The sequence below is a fragment of the Maylandia zebra genome, linkage group LG7 (genome assembly GCF_041146795.1).
Source record: "Maylandia zebra isolate NMK-2024a linkage group LG7, Mzebra_GT3a, whole genome shotgun sequence".
Classification (NCBI taxonomy): domain Eukaryota; kingdom Metazoa; phylum Chordata; class Actinopteri; order Cichliformes; family Cichlidae; genus Maylandia; species Maylandia zebra.
In genome coordinates this window covers 62,054,434-62,075,697 of record NC_135173.1, presented here as the reverse complement: position 1 = coordinate 62,075,697, position 21,264 = coordinate 62,054,434, and the positions used below count along the sequence as shown (strand labels likewise).

The 21,264-nt window shown below is 42.2% G+C and overlaps 1 protein-coding gene across 2 annotated transcripts in view; it reads right to left on the bottom strand.

Moving 5' to 3' along the window:
- The window catches only part of grk3 (G protein-coupled receptor kinase 3), a 77,934-nt gene that overhangs the window by 26,761 nt on the left and 29,909 nt on the right, over positions 1 to 21,264 (bottom strand). For both annotated transcript variants that reach the window (XM_004572789.6, XM_004572790.6), the window contains exons 3-12: positions 7,560 to 7,633; positions 7,320 to 7,421; positions 6,505 to 6,579; positions 4,933 to 4,994; positions 4,775 to 4,826; positions 4,379 to 4,470; positions 4,192 to 4,291; positions 2,971 to 3,049; positions 2,304 to 2,434; positions 119 to 213 (exon numbers count right to left, since the gene is read on the bottom strand). In XM_004572789.6, coding sequence (XP_004572846.1) covers positions 119 to 213; positions 2,304 to 2,434; positions 2,971 to 3,049; positions 4,192 to 4,291; positions 4,379 to 4,470; positions 4,775 to 4,826; positions 4,933 to 4,994; positions 6,505 to 6,579; positions 7,320 to 7,421; positions 7,560 to 7,633 — 862 coding nt within the window. The remainder of the gene's footprint in view (positions 1 to 118; positions 214 to 2,303; positions 2,435 to 2,970; positions 3,050 to 4,191; positions 4,292 to 4,378; positions 4,471 to 4,774; positions 4,827 to 4,932; positions 4,995 to 6,504; positions 6,580 to 7,319; positions 7,422 to 7,559; positions 7,634 to 21,264) is intronic.

The window sequence follows — 21,264 nt, the reverse complement described above, 5'->3', positions numbered from 1 at the left end:
CCGAGCAGCGCCAGCTGTATTTCATATTAATATAGATTTATTTACATTTATGAGCCAGCCCACCCACCTACCCCAAGACACGTAAATGCTGTGCAGAGTTAAACTCAGATGAACTTACACGCTGGCGTGGGGCTTCTTCTTGGAAAAGTCGCAGGCCAAGCCGAGGTCAGAGATACGAACATGACCGTGTTCATCCAACAGGATATTAGCTGGCTGAGGGAGGACATACACATAGGCAGAGTGATGGAGAGGGTGATGGAGAATGTGAGAGATAACACGATAAAGCATAGGATACAATGTTGGAGAGCTAACTAATTCAAGACTTAAGTTACAATTTCCGTTCCCTAGCAGAGATTCTGTGTGAATACAGACAGTAAGAGCGCCTCCTGTCCTGGTTATCCTCTGCCGTTTGGCACATCTGGAGCTCACTCTCTTTCTTTCTGTCCAACGCTGCCTTAGTATTATTTGCATTGAACTGCACTGTTTACTGAAGCACTAAAACTGCTCCCTGACTTCCAGCAAAATATATCCATTATGATGGCAGCCAGTCCAAACAGGGGAATCGGAGAAAAAACAGAGGACAGCTGACAAATTGGTTGATATGAAGCTATGAAACGTGAAGCTGTGGAGGTGCAGCGGTGGGTGAGTGGACTAAGGGATGCTTATCTAAAAAGTTAGAATCCCCCTTTTACAGCCTGAATAGCAAACTGTTATCTAAAGGGAACATGGCACAGGTTCTGATGTGCAGTTAATGATAATCATTGCAGTTTTGGTTGTTTTGATTTTTTAAAACAAAGGATTAAAACTCTGGTGATATTAAAAAATTTTCTGATTGTAAATAAATCCTATGAAGTACAAAATTGTGTTTTCTTGCTTTGTGCGACTCCCGGGAAGTAGAAAAACGCTCAGATGCTGTATGTGGTCATTACCTTTTTAAACCACTCAGCGATTTCCTGAAACAGCTGGTCGCTTCAGTTTTAGCTAAGCCGGACAAATATGTTGAGGGACTATTTTCAGAGGCGGATTTATACGACTGCATGGAATATGAAAGGTGCTGCTTTTACAGATGAACGATACAAAAGACACACATACAAAAAAAAGGATCTGTAAGTTGAAAGTTGAACGTGGAGAGCATGTGTCCAGTGCCCCGCAGTAATAAGCCACAGACACAGATTCTGGTGAGGTGAATTGTTGGACTGATTTAATTCAAATCCTATATTGGATGATGATATTATATTTATCATTTATTGTCAATTATATTATTATACTCCCGTCCTTTATTTAGTGCTGTGCAAAACACGCTGTTTACTACAATATGTCTTCCATTGCTTTAGATGACTGTTTGCCAGTTTAGCTCATAGCCGACGCAATGGAAACATGGCCTCTTGACCTGTCTCTCTAGCACTTTCCTGCTCTGTGTGTCAGATGTTTAGTTACTCATCGGCCTCCTTTAGAAATAGCAATACTTGTAATGGAATTAACCTGTTTGCAGCTCTGGAGGCTAAGGTCCCTGAACTGGAGACGCAGCTTGCATCGTTGAAAAACCTGCAGCTAGCCAGGCCCCTGTAGCTGGTGCAGCTGAAGGTAGCGTAGCCCCGTTAGCTCTGCCCCAACAGACTGCCGTGAGCAGCCGGGAAAACAGGATGACTGGGTGACGGTGAGGAGGAAGCACAGAAGAAGCCCCTGGTATGCCATCAACCCCATTCATGTGTGTTGACCAAACTCTGCAAATTGGCGATTCTGTTCTAAGACATGATGTGAAGCTAGAGACACCAGCAACCATAGTCAATTGTCTTCCAGGGGCCAGAGCAGGTGACATTGAAGGAAATTTAAAACTGCTGGGCAAGGGCAAATGTAAATTCCGTAGACTTACGATTGACGTCGGCAGTAACACCCGGTTAAGTCAATCAGAGGTAGTAGCTAGTAATCCCCTACACCACAGCTAGCTTCTAAGTTTGTTTGTTTTTTTTCCTGCTACAGATCAGTATACATTAACGGGGCAAAATATTAGGGAAACCTATATGTAATGCAGCTCAGTAATGCACCAGCTGGTAGGACCTGAGTTATTTAGATGGAGGCTGTCCTGAGGGTTTCTTGGATGTTGGGTATAAATTTCACCTCAGTCCACTGTAAATAGATTCCAGGTTATGCATAAAATGAGTCCTCAGAATTTATTGTATGAAAAGCTGCTTTTAAGTTTCTTTTGACAGGAGAAACTCATTGTTGGCCACGTCATGGAATATGCTGATTATAGGAATGATTGTGTTCAGGATGATTTCCGTCTGGAATCAGGGGGAGTCTACCTTGAGGTCTCTGTAGACGACAAAGCGGTTGTGCATGTGCTCCAGACCCAGGATGATTTCAGCTGCATAAAAACGCATCTCTTTCTCACTGAACACGCCGTGCTGAGACAGGTGGTAGTGCAGATCACCCCCTGAACACAGAGAGAGAGAGAGAGACACACACACACACAAACATACACAGTAAGTGCATGACATCAAAACACCTCAGTTTAAATCAATATCTGTCCATAAGTTGTGGTAACCTTCTCGTGGGGGAGAAAATGAAAATCGATGGCAGGCTCTCTATGACACTCTTCTCTTTTCCAGCTGTCTCACTGAGCTAATGATTATCTGTATTCATTAGCATAACTGAAGCTCAAATAGCGAGCAGTGGACACTGTTTGGTGGTGACTGTTGACTTTGAAAGTTGGCCAGTCCTGATCAGGATATACTTAACATTGAGGTGTGACTTCAAAAGGAGGCTGATCTTAGATGCAAAAGAATCTAACACAGGCAGGTGGTGTGAGGCGTCATCAATGAGATCAAAATCCTATCAACTCCCTGAGGGAGGAATGGCCTGAGTGGCGACTGGCAGTCCGAGTAATCCCATCTTTGTGTCTCAGGACAGATTGGACTCGGCAGGAGTTTAATCTAAGGCAGGAAGGAAGGAAGGTGTGGGACATCCTACCGTTCATGAGGTCCAGGATAAAGCACAGCTTGTCAGGCGTGTGGAAGGCATACGTCATACACACAATGAACGGGCAGTCCTGAAGGAAGATGCAGAGAGAACGAGTTTAAAGTCTACAAGTGAACTCCTCCCAGCTAACCTTACTCTTGTGGTTTTCCTAAAATGGGTTATACAGCTAGTAGTGGAAAAAGAACTGAGGACCTTTAGTAAAACACACCCATGCAGCACAAAAAACCGATTTTTAAATCAGAAAGATGGATTTCACTCAGGACCACTGTAGTCTCAGGGACACTGACATTAGGCATCAGGGCTATAAATTGAGGTATCCCCTGAATGACCCAGCAGGAACAGCACAGGCATCGATGATATAATATCATCGATATGACAACAGTTAAAGCAGATTCAGCATGAAGGAAGCAACTTCAGTGGGCATGGGGTTCAAAACGGCTTGCAGGTGTGCAGCAACTGTGGGTAAGCAAAGGGTTAGGGGGTAGGCTAAACAGAGCGTCCAATGAGAGACTTCCTAACTGGATTTGAAGAAAGATGTCAGCTGAGCTTTGCCCGGTGGCCTGTCTGAACTGACACCGCTCTGCAGCTACAGCAGAGATTCTCAGTCTCTCAGGGGGCCTTGTTGATGGAGCACAGAGTTACTGCAGGATGGGTGTGGACAATCAAGGGAATTTGAATGAATAGAATTTCTGTAGAGAAAATAAACCGATGATGCTATTGTGCTTTATTTCCCCCCAAAATCAACTTGATCAGTTTTCTTCTTTGATAAATGTTTTTCCTTCTGATGTGGAAATCAAAGTCAAAGTGAGAATATGGTGGGCAATATTTTACTGCTTAAGGTGGAGTCTGTTTAACAGTATGTCATACACATATATTTAACTTGCCCACTCAAGAAGACATGGGCTAAGTGTTAGGGGAGGTGAGCTGAAGAATGGACAGAAAACAAAGTTCTGTTTGTAGTTTCTGGAAGTAGTGTCTTTTTAGAGGAAAATATCTCAGGCTGTTTTTAACCTGTGCGCTCAAACCAAAGCAGTCTGTTCCATACAGGAAGTCTGTGCAGAACTGAGAGTTTAGAATAAGTGGGATCTGTATGAGTAACTATGTTTTACTGGTATACCATATTGCAATGTACTGAATTGCATTTTTAAAAACATGCCGAGTATTTAAGAAAAAATAAAACCTTTGTTGGTGCAAACATGGTGTGTAACTCACCCCTGTGCTCACTAATGACAGCATGATTCTCTCGTTGAGTGCGAGAGTCTCCCCCTGCTTCATTTTGATCCTTTTCTTGTCCAAACACTTCATGGCATACCTGACAATCAGAGCGACAGACACAGGTTACACATGCAGAGGTAACTGCACCGAGCGGTGTGCCTTTCAATACATTTACGGAGCTCACATTTTTCCCGTGTCTGCCTTCCTGCAGCCGTACACCTCTCCAAAGCCGCCCCTGCCGATGATCCGATGCACGCTGAAGTCATTCATGGTCAGCTGAAGGAGGAGAGAGGAGCACAGAGACTTTAACTCAAGCTGAAGAAAAACATGGCCTTCCTCTCAGAGACAGAAAACTCTGGGTGGACGTGCCCGTTTGGTTCAGGTTGCTGTTGCGTCCCACCATCTGAAAAAGCGGATGTCTGTTTCCAGACATCTCAGGATTCGGCAGCTCTGCTGGTGTGTTTCATTGGATGGAGGGAATTGCTAAAGAACCACACGGTTCTTTACAAACCCATTAAGTCGATAAGATAAAAAAGACATAGTCAACTTTTGGGAGAATCCCCCTGTCCCCCATACTCACATGGATGTTGAGCTCCACATTCTTCCACTGGCAAAAACGAGTGAATTTATCACTGGAGGAAAAAAGCAAAATGTCAACATGTGATGTCAGCTACCACCCCCCGCTGAAGAAAAATAAGAGGAAGAGAAACAAAAATAAAACGCATCTAGTATGATTACCTCTCAATGAACTTCTGGAAGATGTTTCCTCTCAAGCTGTCACAGATCTCCACGATGTATGGCTAAAGACACACACACACACTCTCTTCAGCAAATGTGTGGACAAAAATGCTTTGCAGGTGTATGTGAATTATTTTCCTGAGTGGGCAGGACTGCATGTTCACATACTGTTTCTGAGCCTCAGCCTTGTTTACCTGGTTTGTATTTGTGAGCTAACTTGTTTCACAGAAATGCCCACTGAACATTTACATCTTGTTTGTGACTCAAAGAGTCTTTGAGTTGTTTGTGCAGTTGTAACACAGAGGTACTGTATTACTGCTGCACATACAACCCAAGGACTGAGAAAATATAGAGGAAATACTAACAAGTTGATGTAACATCTTAGAGTCACTGGGTATAATTTTATATCCACAAAATAAGCCATGTTGTAGTCTAAAAGAGGAAGTTGCTGATTAGATTTTCTGAGCTCAAACACAGCTCCTGTCTGTGTTGCTCTGCATGTAATTTTCCTGGGTGGCATTTTAGCAAGCGATGCCATGGTAAAAGTTTAATTACCAACAGCATGAACGAAAACAAAGTTCAAATATTGAGCACAGAAGGGAATCTGGTACAACTCAGGTGCTATAGATACTCTTTGACATGGACATGACATGTCAATCACACACGCATACCACACCAGTCAATTAAGAATGGAGAAAAAATAAATAAATCACAAAATAGGTGGTGTTTTTGTGGGGGGATTTTTTTATTTTGGTACATTGGACTGAAAGGTGGAGATGAGTGCTCCTCTAGAAACCTCCACGGGGTTTTCAGAACCTAAGTAAAGCCACCAAAGTGATTTATGATCCTAAAATGTTCCTTCAATACACACACAGTTTTACAGGTATTTTCTTTCTAAGGAGCATGTGCAGTGTTGCATGCTGCTGTTCTGATATTTTGTTTTGGCCCTGTTCATGTCATCAAGCGGCACTTGCCTTTTATAAAAGTCAGTGTAGACCTACAAACTTGTCTGTTAATGAAATGTTACATTTCATTGTGATGCAGAGTGGCATCATTAAAAAAAAAAACAACAACTACAAATATGCTAACACATGCATGACTCCTGCCCTGCTCACAGTCCAGTCATTCGTACTGCCACCTATTCTAAATGCATGTATCAATGCAGCACTAACAAGTTTTGGAAGTTTCATGTTTGTTCTGTTTGACCGTTGAGGTTTTCGAAACCTGACTGAGGAGTTTTTGTCCCAGTTTTATTCTGTCAAGAGCAGCAGGATATCACTGTGTGTCTCTCATCAAACAACTTGCACAATAATAATGGAAGCACCATTTCTTCAGTCACATTTTGGGGTCAGGGCTCCACCAACAGGGTACTAATGGAGTATGTGGGATCAAACACAACAAGTGACCGTTTCCTTTGCAATATATGGGGCAATGAGCTGAGCTGATATAAAAACAAGTAAAAGGTCTACAATCATCAAATCAAACTATTTCCATCCTTCACTTTTTTTTTCCCTACATGTTTAAAAGAGCACAGTCAGACAAGTGCAGCTTCAGAGATCAAATAGTATTTACCTGAAAAAGGTTTGGGGGGACCTGTTTCTTCGCCAAGTGACTCTGCACATGGTCCACTGCTTTCTTAGAGAATGGCTAAGACAAAGAGGAGGAAATAAAACCAAAGGCCATTAAAAATGCAGCATAAACATTTATTTCACTTCTGTTTTTTCTGTTGTGAGCATGTGCGACCCCTACTGTAACGCTGCTGCAGAGAGCAACACCAATATCTGGGTTTGCGTGGGTGGTGGGTGTTTAATAACTTCCTCCATTTAGACAGCCCCAGCATGCACCGTGCTTGCTTTACATCCGAAATTGTTGCCTTGCATGAGGACAAAAGCAGTAGAGAGTGTGTGTGTGTGTGTGTGTGTGTGTGTGTGTGTGTGTGTGTGTGTGTGTGTGTGTGTGTGTGTTTAGACTTGCTCCAGAAGCCGGGTGAAGAGGAAGAAGCAGGGTGAAGACTGGAGTATACTGTGCTTTACAGGGATCGGGATTGGTCCAACAACAGTATAGTATGGATTTACATCACTAGTAAATTATTAATTGTAGATTAAATTATTAATATCGAGGATATGGGATTCAATGTTTGTTACTAAAAGCATCTGGTTTCCATTTATGATCCCAGGTTCCACTGACCAGTCTCTTTCTGATATTTTTCAACAATGTGGCTTTCCTGATCTCTTTGTGTCGTAAACCTCTCAGATTCCTCGGCTTTCACCGAAGAGAATATTAGGGAGCGGATCATTAGATGCCCATGAGGTGTGTGCATGTTTGTCTGTGTGTGCTTGAACCAGAGTCCTGTGGTCAAAATGTGGATGTTAAGGCCGCATGCTCACGTGTGAACAGGACAGGAGCTCCTTCATGATGTACACATCATAAATCTGCCGGCTGCGGCTCAACCGCTCCTCCTCAGAGTCCAGCTTCTCATAGTCCTTAATCTGAAACAGAAAACACACACACAGCTTAGCGACACCACAGAATGCGGAAGGCTCAATCTGAATTAGCAGGATTACAGGCCCCAAGCTGGTCATCCAGCCCTTTTGTGCACTCTAATTCGCAGGGCATGGGACACTTACTTCTTCGTAGAACTTGAGCTGAGGCACAGCCTCATCTATTTCATTCATACAGAAGTCCTTGAAGAGCAGGAAGCCTGTGAGACACAAAGCAAAAATACAGTGAGTATACATCTCAGTGCAACAGCAATATTTATCAGTCTGCTGGTCAACAATGATTTTAGCCTCTCCAGTGGAGTCCAAACATTAAACATAAGACAGAACATAAACTTAGGACGAGCAGATCTCCTTCGACTTCTCCTAAAGTCAAAGTTATAACAGGCCTCGACTAACTTTCTTTTTTTGATGTATGTGGATGTAACAGTTTTAACAGTCTATGAAACATCACCCTCTTATAGCTCATTAACATAGTAATGGTATTACCAAAAGTCCCGACCAGTGTTAGCTTTAGGATTACAGCTGATCCACATGTGACACTGTGTCATTGGGCATTTAGTTAGGTAGGTAATGCACTGATGTAGTTACTGACTTACCATAAAGCGCTATACAAATACAGGCCATTTACCATTTTACCATGTGTCTATCAATCTGTACGATATGCTCATCAGCGTACCTCACATGCCTCTAATCATAATGACTTTAATTCCTCCAAGTTGTTAAGCATATCAAAGAAATGTGAAATAAGCAGAATATATGACAGTGGAATGTACAAGCACAGAGGCAATAAGGAAATTATTTGGTATAAAACTAGACAATAAAACATACAAAAGCAAACTTGAGGCACACACACACACACACACACACACACACACACACACACACACACACACACACACACACACAGCGTAAACACTTGGCAGAACACAGAGCTGAAACCCAAGCAGCTGTATTTACTGTATGAGCCTTAAGAAAGACTGAAGCTGTCTTATTCTTAAGAAAGGCCACGAAAGCAACTAATTCCACTCACCACTTTACAACTGTACCAACACACATACACACACAGTTCATAATTACAGAAAATGGCCCTGGAGATTAGCTGGCTAAAAGTACAGCGCCGCTCTCAAACACACCAACAATGGACAGACATCTCACACTGTTATCGAATAAAGACTCGAAACATCATCAGAGAGAAGGTGGGTGGAGGGATTTAAAAAAACAAAAAAAACAAAACACACTTCCATGTGGCTTGCAGGGTTGAGAGGCACTGTTGCCATGGTAATAGCCTCTGTGGCCATCAGCAATGTGTGAAGAATGGTGTAGAGCGACAGAGACGAGACTGTCAGTGGACTGTGGCACTTCCAGGAGGCCTGGTGAGGCAGTTACGGCCCTCCTCTGCCGTCCTTAGAATGTCAGCGACATTTTCCCATCAAACACACATTGAAGCAGTACATTAGGGATGGAGACAAATGAAGGCACGAGACTGGCAGGTATAACAAGCTACTGTCCACAGAAACCGGTACACATGCAATGCTGACACTCAAGACTTTGCATCTTGGCTTTACCGATTAGTATCACGTATGAGCAAAAATAGATGGCTAAACAAATATAAGCCGTTCATTCTCACCCTCCCACATGTCCTGTAAGACACAGATGTGTCTTAAATTCACTTATTTCCCTGCTATATTTTCATAACAATGTGCCATAAATCCAGCCCAGACTCACTCACTGTCAGCTCCACTCAGGCCAAATGATGGAAAAGTTGCTTCTGATCAACAACATCTATCAACAGGAGTCTGAAATTCTAATAAATGGACCATTGCCCATATTCAAAATGATCAACCACCATCTCAAAATGAGCTGTGTGTCTGAAGAAATGCTGGTTTATACTGGATTTGTACTTCTACCACAAGTCTCACCCAGCCAACCACATACACACATTCATACATTATTTTATCATACAATCTTGCGCACACACGCACACTCTGAAAGATACATCAGGGGCAACTCAGCATTCAGGATCTCTCTCAAGGACAGTTCAACATATGGACATATGGCAACCTTCTGATTGGTAGACAAGCCGCGGTACCACCTCAGGCCTTGTGTGAGGAGCATGTGTCGCGTATAAAACAGAATCAACCAGTGAGCACAGTTCTAAAGATTAGGGTTTGATATCGATCCACCTCTGGTCACTACTCATTCATCCCTGTGTGTGTGATCAAGACACCACATATTTTCAAAAGCGCTCCAACGTTTTCGGAGACGTCTGTTACCCACCAGCTTGATAGCTAACCGGGGCTCAAGGCTCACTAGAGCCATTGAGAACACCAGACTCCCGGCAAATCGTATTCAAACCCACCACCGTCTTTCGCTACTCAGGTTAAACATGATATATGAGTGACTTAGATAACTTAAAATTATACTGTTTGGTTTTTTTTTTAGTATTTTATTTGTTCCTGAGTAAATCTGTTTGGCTGAGATTAAAGTTATAGTTTTTACACAGCTGAATAAACGTCAAGCAGGCAACTGATTATCAGAAGTGTGAGATGCTCAAGAATTTACTCCGGTGTCCTGTTATATTTTAGATAGCAAGGAGTTTATTAAACTTCACTGAAACTATCTGCAAATTTCATTAAAATTTCATAAACTATCATCTTGTCTTTATTTTTAGTTAGCACATACCTTAAACACTTAAAGCTGTCAGCTAATGATAGTTATATAAGAGCAGATGCTGCTGGTGCAATAAGCTGTACGTTTTACGTCCAATGGATGCATGATCTGATTAGTCAACTAATCGCATAAATAATCGGTGACAAGTCGACTATCAAAATAATCGTTTGTGGCAGCCCTAAATCAGAGTACAATATATCGTACAACATGCCTTTGAATCAGGCTTGTATTAACAGGCCTGCTTCTTCTTTGGTTCAGACAAAAAGGGGGAAAAAAGCGCTCTACACTTTACTTACACAAATCAGAAACTGGACATCACAAAATTCCCTTTAAAGCTTTTAAAAAGCAGCTATTGTTTCAGTTCACTGTCCTCACTGATTCAGTTTAGGGCACTTGTTTTTGGCCTCACGTCTACTATCATATATTGTCACTTCTTCCTTTCCGTTTTATCTTCCCCTACAGACATGATGCATCATTTCCAGTCTGACGAATAAACGTCCTCATATGCATCCACACATGCTGTATATTTACACAGCCTAATGGACAGGGCATTCCCTCCTACCCTCACAATCAACCTCCTCCCAAACACAAAAACAGGTTTTCAAAAGCAAGGACCAAACATGCAGGAGAGGTATTAGGAGAGGGGGGGGGTGTCAGGCCTTACATCACCAAGACTCAAGGATTAAACTTAATCGCTGAACACTTCAACACTGCCCAGCTAATTCAACAAATGGCCTCTCCCACCCTCTCTCTCTCTCACTCACACACGCACACACACACTTACTTCAGGCGCCAGCTCCTTTGAGCTTTGTCTCATTAGCGAGATCACCTGAACTGTCTAAAAATATCAAGCTGGCATGTTCTGACTGCCTCAGTCTTCCATCATCACACACACACACTGACCACGCTGTGTATAGCTGCAGTGTTCCAACTCTGTACACGTACAGCTGTAGGTAACACAGGGATCCTGCCCCACCTTGCAGTTTAGATTTACGATACATGCAGACTTTTTAAAAATTGTACTCAGAAACAAATGTGGCACCAAACATCCATTAGTTAGGAGTTATGGATGCCAGCTGTCTGCCTGTTGTATTTGCTTGTTAGCATCCACAACAAGCTAATCTGACATGACGGGACCAGTCCCACTCGCTAAAATGAGCTGTGGCATTGTGGGTAATTTGTGAATCTGTTGACATTTAGTTCACAAATGCTTCACTTTGCCTGCCTGCCCAACTGGCGAGGTGACAAAAACAGCCCATCCTCCCTTTATGGCTGAGGGGTAAGAATAATAAAATTATTGAAGGGTCATTTGAGTGAGAGGTGACTTGCATGTGCTCCATTATACATACGCTGACCTTTACTGGTGGGAGTGAGCGGCACCAGTCGGCGGTGCATTTGAGTGTGCATATACTGCATGATGTGACAGACATTCATTGGAGTACAGCTTCAAGATTAGCAAACAATGTTAAGTATTCTGCTAACCCTGCCCACACAGACTGAACACCCTCACCATAACCTGCTAAAATGCTAATCCCACAGTGCTGGCAATTTGTTTTGATTGGTGATGTCACACAGCTGATTTCAGAGACGGCACAGCCACAGCATGAGGAATGAATCCAGCATTAAATGGCTACAGCAGTACATTGGAGGGGCTCGTTTTCCAATGCACTATTGATCATTTGAACCCCAGGCTGCTGTTCTCAGTGTTATTTACAGCACAGTCACTGTGTATGCTGAGGATCCTGAGGGTAACCTGGGCTTCTACATATGCATAGGCAGTTATGTGCAAACAGTTTAGTTGTCACGGATGTTACTACTGCTTTCCTTTAAAGAAATTAAGCATACATGAAGTTCACTTCGCCTGTTTGACATGAAAGTAACCTGTGTATAATATATCACTGCATCCACTCAGGATAGTATCACAGACAATTTTGTTAGGGGTCATGTACAGTGGGGTGAAAGAAGTCTTTGCCGCCTTCCTGATTTCCTGGTTTTTGTATGTTTGTCACTATTAATAAAGTGTACACCCCCTAAACCTAATAAATGGTTGGGCCACTCTTAGCAGCAACAACTGCAATAAAGAGTTTGTGATACCTGGCAATGAGTTTCCATAGCGCTGTGGAGCAATTCTGACCCACTCATCATCCATGCAGAATTCTTGTAATTCACACTCACACTGGGGGGGTTTTCGAGCATGAACCACCTTTTTAAGGTCATGCACCTCAATTGGATTCAGGTCAGTACTCTGGGAAGACTACTTTAAAGTCCTCATTTTGTTTTTCTTGCTGGTGTGTTTTGGATTATTGTCCTGCCGCAGAATCCAAGTGTGCTTCAGCTTGAGGTCACTAACAGATGGCTGGACATTCTCCTTCATGATGTTTTGGTAGACAGCAGAATTCATAGCTCCATGTACCACAGCAAATCTTCCAGGTCCTGCCCAACTTTTGCACAAGTGAGTCATATGCAAGCTTTTTTCAAATGCCATGTCCAAATTATGCAGAACACAGTTGCATTTCTGCTCAAAGTCTGTGTAGGTCTTCTCGTCTGCATGCCTGAAATGAATTCGAACTCAATAAAGGCAATAAATGCAATGCTGTTAATAAAACTGCATCAACTGTTATCACTGATTATTCTTGACTGTGCCAGCTTATACAAACCGATTATATATAGACGCATACATCCAGCACAAACCCGGTGTGAAACAGCAGATACCACTTACACTGCTAAATACCATCTCATCTGCTGATATCAGTCAACAAAGCCAGTGTCAGCTAATCCCATGATTTATCAGCATATCTGTATTCTCTTTGAGATGGTGTGGCGTGAGGACAAGTGAAAACACCAGACTTTCAGGTTCTTTGAAAGGAAAGTTGATTTTAAAAGCCAGCGTTAAAGAACAAAAGTGTGGTCTGTAACAATAGTCCTAAGTAACAATACCACCAAACTTCAGTACTGCTTCTTTTGCAAGACTCGTACTACTCCCTCACCTAATTTTCAGTAACTATGAACCTTCAAAACCACTGAACACACAGAACATCAAATTATGTATAAGCAAAACTAGTATGGTTCCTGCATCAAATCCATCCCCTGATTCTGCCTTCTGTTAGCTGAAAAGATAGAAGAATTGCATATGGCGGTTACCAAAGCTGAGAACTGGGGAGCAGAACTTGACAAATTATACTCAAACATCGATCAGATCCAATTAAACCTCGATGAGCTCAAGTTTAAAGTTGCCCTTTTTTGCCCTTTGTATATTTGATTTAGAGCTGCGACACACAGCAGCCAGACATGAAATAAGAACATCAGTATTTATCATTTAGTCGGTTTGATTTCACCCAAAGATAATAATAAAAATAATAATGGATTGCATTTATATAGCGCTTTGAGGGGCCCTCAAAGCGCTTTACAATTCCACTATTCATTCACTCTCACATTCACACACTGGTGGAGGCAGCTACAGTTGTAGCCACAGCTGCCCTGGGGCAGACTGACAGAAGCGAGGCTGCCATATCGCGCCATCTGCCCCTCTGGCCATCACCAGTAGGCGGTACGTGAAGTGTCTTGCCCAAGGACACAACGACTGAGACTGTCCGAGCCAGGGCTCGAACCGGCAACCTTCCGGTTACAAGACGAACTGCCAACTCTTTGAGCTACGATCGCCCAGCAAAGGTGGAAGGAATGCAGAGATGAAATTAGTAAATGTGTTTACCCAAGACTACAGGGTTCCTTTATACTTTTACTAACATCTTTTCATTATCAGCACTTCATGAGGACACATTCTGTGAAACATCTGTGCATGCATGAATAAGAAGGATAAAAGTCAAAGTTTACCACAGCATATAGTCCAAGGTTTTTTCTTGCATAAAGACATTTTTGGTACTCCCAAAGCTAGCTAGCTAGATAAATATATATATAGCCATGTTAATGTCTGTGTGACGTTGGTGAACGTGGAAAGTAAGGATGGGAAATAATTTGTGAAAAGGAAACTAGTTGTAGTTGTGACCCTATACAATCTAAGCAGTCTTTGCAAACTCATAGTCTGGATGTCCACAACCTCTGACTTACAGCACATACTCTCCAGATGTAACAAGGTACCAGACTTATGTGTCACACACATCTTTGTGTCTCAGCCAGTCGTGCACATTGCACCGCTGGCACAGTTGCTGGGTTGAAGACATGAGTGTCGGTTTTTACCGTCACTTTACTGATGTTCCAGCACAGAAGCTCAGAGACATACAGATATACAGAGGGAGATGATGAAACAGTATTGAAAACTTGAGCGTTTGTGAAGGGAAAAAAACAAGAGAAAACACAAGACAAAGTCTCTGACTTCTTCTCCTCCTTATCAGAGTTTAGGTGGTGATATTGTCTGAGTGGCGACACCTATCATTTAGCAGAATACTCCAGTGACTTCTTGCTCCTTAACGATGGGTATAAATACAAGTGACTGTGACAAGAGGTTGAGGTGCAGAGCGAAGTGGGTATACTGGGGCCTTTGAAGCCTTGAGACAGGTATGAGCTCTCACTGTAGCTTCTGACTTCATTACCATGCCAGTGTGTGCATAACATACTGTAGCAGGTTTAGCATATATATCCAGGAGCCATTGCAAAGTTAAATATCATGGAACATTTGGCACCTGCTGAGCGAATCCTAGCAGCAGATGTCAACATATGAACACCATGACGCAACAACTTAGCCTTAGAGTTTGGATAAACATTCTCACATGTATAAATCATAATTTGTGCAGTGTCCACAAGTTATGATTTACACATGTGCTTTCCAACCCAACAATCTAACTGGAGACACACAAAAAAAAAGCTGAAACCTGTGTAGTGTGCAAAGGACAAACAGGAAGATATTAACTTGCCCATGCAGCATTAAAGGCCTCAGTTTAGCAACATCAGACTGAATGAATTCCTATCAATTTAGCAGAACAAGATTTAGCTCATATCGTCATCAATACTTAGTGAGCACACTGCTCAGATTACAGCTTATTAGAAAAAGATGCAAGTGTGCTAAACTATTAAACTCGTGTGTATGGTCTGGAGCTCAGCTCCGCACTGTCTTAGGCTTTTATTCTCCAACTAAGTAACAGAGCAAGTTCAAATAGTCCACAATAAAACCTACCACCAAATAGGAACAAGTGATACAGCCTCAAAACAACATTTTAAGAATATCTGTGATAACAATTCTGATGATAGAGAATCGATGTGTGCAGCTTGCAGGCAGTAGGAATTATGAGAGCTACTGTCACTGGTACTTGCTAAATCAAACTGTGAATTTATCGAAACAAGGTACCAGCTACAGCAGGATTATAGTGCAATAGTAATTCAGTTTTATTTATTTAGCACCAAAGCACAACCACAGTTGCCTCAAGGTGTGTTATATTGTAAGGTAAACATACAAAAATAATACAGAGAAACAGATAAAACCTTAATGATCAGATGACTCCCTATGAGCAAGTGTTTTGGGGAAAGTGGGATGAAAAAACTGCCTTTTAACAGGAAGAAACCTACAGCAGAACCAGGTTCAGGAATGGCTGGCCATCTGCTGCGTCTGGTTGGGGGTGAGGGGGAGGAACACAGGACAAAGACACAGAGATCAATAACTGATTATTAAATGCAGAGTGGTGTATAAACAGTGAGTAAAAAAAGTGAGTGAAGAAGAAGAGAAACAAACAAGCAAAAAAGAAAAAAAAAAAACAGTGCATCATGGGAAGCCCCTAGATGAGCTCTCTGGCTGCTGTCCTGGGAAGCCCAGGTGGCAGGCGGTGTGGGCAACCTGGCATCTCCATTAGGACTGCCCATTAATGAAGGTGGGACAGGTGTTCTGTGTCACTGGCCCTCTGACGCCCTCCCCCAGTTCAGGAGAGACGTACCGTGTACCAGTAAGGTGCCAAGGGGGTACACGCCAGGCTCTGGTGGATTCAGGCTGTACGCAGATCCTGATCCACCAAACCCTGGTTTGCCTGGGGGCACTGCTGTAGGCAGAGTGGGTGGAGGGGAAGTGTGTGCATGGGGAAATATGCCTTAGTGTTACCGGAAATTAGATATTGGGGAATTGGCAGGGATTGACCCGGGTTCAGTAGGTTAATGGGGCAGTGTGTTGGAGTGCGATCGTGGCCGGTAGGGGCATGTGGGGCACTAGCCCCGCGAGAGGAAAAACAGGGGGGCCTTCTCAAGAGGCCCCACCGGCTCCAGTAACCCACTCCACAGATGATTTTCCACTGGAGCAGTCTTGGGACGACACCCAATGCTCAGCCTTCGACCAGGTAATAAGCATTAATAGTTGGGTGGTGCACCCTGAAACGGGGCTGACATTCCCGCACTTCGTATTAATTAGGGACAGGTTATATTGAGTGAGTTGCAATGCTCAAAAACAGGAGGCGCACACTCGGTTGTTGATGCCTAAAAGCCGCCAGAAAATTATTTTCCAGGCAGCTCATTACAACCCAATGGTCGGTCACATGGGGTATGACAAAACACTGGATCGGGTCATGGTCCGATTTTATTGCCGATGTACCGCGGTAGCGGTGGTGCATGTCTTGTCCAGAGTGCCAACTAGTTAACCAGCTGGTTATTCCAAAAGTGCCTGTGCGCCCGTTGCTGTTGATGGAGGTCCTGTTCAAATGCATTGACAATGGGAAGGATGGATAAGCAAACCAAACTTATGGCATGCACAGAACCCTGTGGAATTCAAGATAATCCTCTATGTAATAGTGGAGATTTTTCAGTAATTAGCTAAGACAGCTGGGTCGAGTGATGGCTTTTTAAGTAATGGTTTATCTGCTGCCAGCATGAAGGCGTGTGGTATATATCCCATTAACAGAGATAGGTTGATTTAAGATTGAAACATTAATCAATGGTAGGATTTCTTTGAGCAGTCTTTTAGGATTTGGGTCTAAAAGACACATTGATGGTTTGGAGGAAGTAATTACTGAACTCAAAGATCAACTGGAGAAAAAAAAAGTATAAATAAGTATCAATGGCACTGAAAGTTGCTGTATATAATGTTATGTCTGTGAGATTGTTATGAGTAGTATTTTCTCCAATTTTATTTGTAAAGAAATTCATAAAGTCATTATTAGTTACGGTTGGCTCAACAGAGCTCAGACTTTTTGTTAGCCTCGCTACAGCGCTAAAGAGAAACTTAGGGTTCTTATTTTCTTCAATTAGTGATGAATAGTAAGATGTTCTAGCTTTATGGTCGGCTTTTAATAGAGGAATTTATTTTTCCAGTCTAAATGGAGATCTTCTAAATTAGATGTCATTTCCACTCCAGCTTATAAGTTATTTGCTGTAAGGTGCGCATCTGAGCGTTATACCATGGAGTAAAGTATTCCCACCATGAATCACATGCAGGGAAGATGTAAAACTATTAATAAAACAATCAACCTCTGCAGGAGCAGAGTTCAGGTAGCTGCTCTCCTGTGTTGGCACATGACATTGAAGAAGATGACAGTGGATGAATTATATTCTTAAACTTAGTTACAGCACTTCCAGACAGACAAGTACTGTGATGAAATGTATTCCCCACTGCTGTGTAATCATTATTTTAAACTTAAATGTTAGTAGGAAATGAGCGAACATGAGGGTTTTCAGGGAATACTATTAAATGTTCAATTTCTATGACATATGTCAGAGCAAGATCTCGTGTGATTACTCTAGATCTTGCTCTGAAGTAGTGGGTGCGTTCTTTTAAATTTTAAAATTAACCAATTGAGTATAATAACATATAATACATTAAATGCCGTGTTGAGGCCATTATTTTCAGCATCTACATGGATGTTAAAAATCACAATAAATATTTTACCTGAGCTTATCAGGTCCCATCATCTCTTAATGACCTTACAGTAGAATATCACCCCATTAGAGCACTTTGCTCTCACACTGCAGGCTTAGTTGTTGTTCCGAGAGTATTTAAAAAGAGTGGAAGGAAGAGCCTTCAGTTTTCAGGCACCTCTTCTATGGAACCAGCATGCAGTTTGGATTCAAGAGACAGACACTACAATACTACAATATTTAGAAAATGGATGGCTAAAAGCACATCTTGTTTAATCTCTACAGTTCTTACAACCATGTTTCAAAAGCCAATGGAAAAATACTGCCTCATTACAATAAAAAAAAACAAACAAAACAAAAAAAAAACAAAAAACCCCAACCTAAAAACCTGAAAGAAAAAGACCAAAAACAAAACAACAATCTTAAAAAAAACAAAAAAACACAACAACACAACCACCCCCCCACACACACACACACAAGCTAGAGAAATTATGTAGTGTAACTTGTTTCCTTCTCCCTCCTGTGACCTCAGAAAAATGACCGGCTGTGGCTGAAGACAGCCCTATGGGCAAGTTATGGCATCAAATGTAAAGCATATCAATTAACAGCAGATCTGTATTTGTATGCTGAACCTTTTTCTTGAATGCTATCGTTAATAACTGTGGAACATGAGATTTTCTCCTTTCTTAAAGGATGCTCCAGTGTGTGCTCTGCTAAAGCTGCTGTAGACAGGAATGTGCAAGACAGCACCAATAAGTCCATTTTAAATGCATTAGTGCTACTTTCAACCACACAAGACAATGTGTAAGTAAGTGCAGTGATACACGCAAGCACACATGCACACACGCAGTTCTGACAGGTTTTCTCTGTGATATGGGCGAACAGTTGGCAGTTCGTCTTGTAACCGGAAGGTTGCCGGTTCGAGCCCCGGCTTGGACAGTCTCGGTCTTTGTGTCCTTGGGCAAGATACTTCACCTACCGCCTACTGGTGTTGGCCAGAGGGGCCGATGGCGCGATATGGCAGCCTCGCTTCTGTCAGTCTGCCCCAGGGCAGCTGTGGCTACAACTGTAGCTGCCTCCACCAGTGTGTGAATGTGAGAGTGAATGAATAGTGGAATTGTAAAGCGCTTTGAGGGCCCTAAAAAAGCGCTATATAAATGCAATCCATTATTATTATCATTATTATTTATTGCCTCTACTGAGGAGGTCATAGAGTGTTCATATTTGTCTGAAAACACGCATTATGGACAGATTTGGAGTTAATTGGGAACCAGAAATATTCTTTACTACTGAATTGGAAATGGTTTGAAATATAGATACTGTGTGCCATGTGTTTGCAAACACATATCAAACTGAAGTAAGAACAATAGGCAAATACATTGCTGATGTTCTCAAGAGACTAATCCAGCTGCAGATATAGAGCGCTGGTGGAGGTCGACTGTAAGACTGCTCGTGGTTAATTCCATGTTGCAGGCCATGCTAGAGGCTTACAGCTGTGTACAGCTGTGTTAGCTCTACCTACACACGCTTACAGAAAGGACGAAAAATGGTTTTATTGCTGATTTTTTTTCTTTACTAAAAAAACAAAAACATCTTATGTATAAAGTTGCTATGCAACTGAAGTTTATTACCATCATAATTAAGGGTATGTTTAAAATGATCAGTACATGACAATGGCAGTAAATTTGTACTATAAAGACGTGACATTAATACTTATCCTGATTTTTGCTGTGGTACATTAACTAACTGCCTGTCATCAGATTCCTCAGATATGAAGATAGTGTGACTGGACTGGAGGCGAGGACAGTGTGTTGACACGCGCGCACACAGACACACACACACTCCTATCGTGGACAAATGCTGCATTCTGGGAAACAGAAACAGGAATAAATGTTGTTCTGCCCATTGGAGCTCTTCTTTCACATCTTCCTCTCCATTTCCCCACTCTCCAATTCTCATCACCTATTTTATTCCCCCTTTAATCAATTTCATTTCTCCCAGTCGACAAGAAAAAGCAGCAGTTCTGGTGCCGTTGCTGTGGCAACTGTAGTTGCTAGGCAACCCACAACTCTCCATCATCCATTCCAGAAGTCTGACAGATGGAGAAAAAGAATGCCAAGGCAAAAGTGAGAGAAATAAAAGGAGAAGGAAGGACTTTAGGAAAGAATGAAGACAAGGAAAGGGCTCAAAAATGAAGATGGAGCAGGAGCTGAAAGATGGAGGGTCGCTGTAATGTACTTCACAAAAAACACAGCAATTCCAATAAGCCATTCAGATGTCCACTCTTCATTTGAACACCCTCTTAGCCTCCAAGTACAAAAGTCCATACGTTCATTTTTTACTTCAGGTTATTTATTAACACACTGTGTTAGCGTCAGGTTTTAAATCAATGTCCTCTAAAGCTTTAAATGGTTTTACACGCATACAGGTCAGCCAGGTTGAAACAGAGATACCACTAACAGTCATGCTTTAATAGTGGAAATCACAGAGTGCTATTCCCTTGATGGCAACAGTTCTAAGTGGTGCAGCATTATGACACAAGCTAGTGTTAGCTTTGCTGCTTGTGGAATGGCACATGTAGTAGCTGCTGTGTTGGCTCCAGTTTCAACTTTACATGAGGCTGATCAAAGCACAAGGGCAGCAATTCAACACAAAAGGCAACTGTATGGCATTTGTCCTGACCAGTGGCTGTTTGTTTGCTAAATTTGTGCTTAGCCTTTTCCAAGCTATACCCACCACCCAAACACTCAAACAGTACACTGTTCTGATTAGGCTTGATTCCTGTGGCCATCTTTGTTTATATATAAATGTGGTCTCAATTTGATTTGAGATCACATTCACAGCCAGGTACTGCTGGCTAGTACCTGCACTGTTCTCAACTCTTTACTACCCCTAAAGTATTCCCAAGTAGACAGAAACTCTCCCAGGGCTTCTTTTTAGTAGGACTGCCCAAAACACCTCAAAGTCTAGTAAGCAGTCCTTTTCATGGTGAGAAGCAGCAGATCTGCTGCCTACAAAAATATGGCACCAGCTGACATAAAAGGAGGAATGGACTGGTACTTTTATAGCGCTTTTCTACTCTGAGCACTCAAAGCGCTTTACACAACTTGCCTCATTCACCCATTCATACAAGCACTTTTTTCTATGCTCTTTCCATGCAAGTGCTTTCCATTTTAACATTTACATGCATTCATACACTGGTGAATGCATTGGAGAACACCTTGAGGTTAGTATCTTGCCCAAGGATATTTAACATCCAGAATGGAGAAGACTGTTATAGAATAGTATTTGACCAATATATGACCTTCTCTACAGCCGCAAATGGAGGTCAACATTATTTTGTCCCACTTTGACAGGAGTTGAAGCTGCGTGCTTCAAC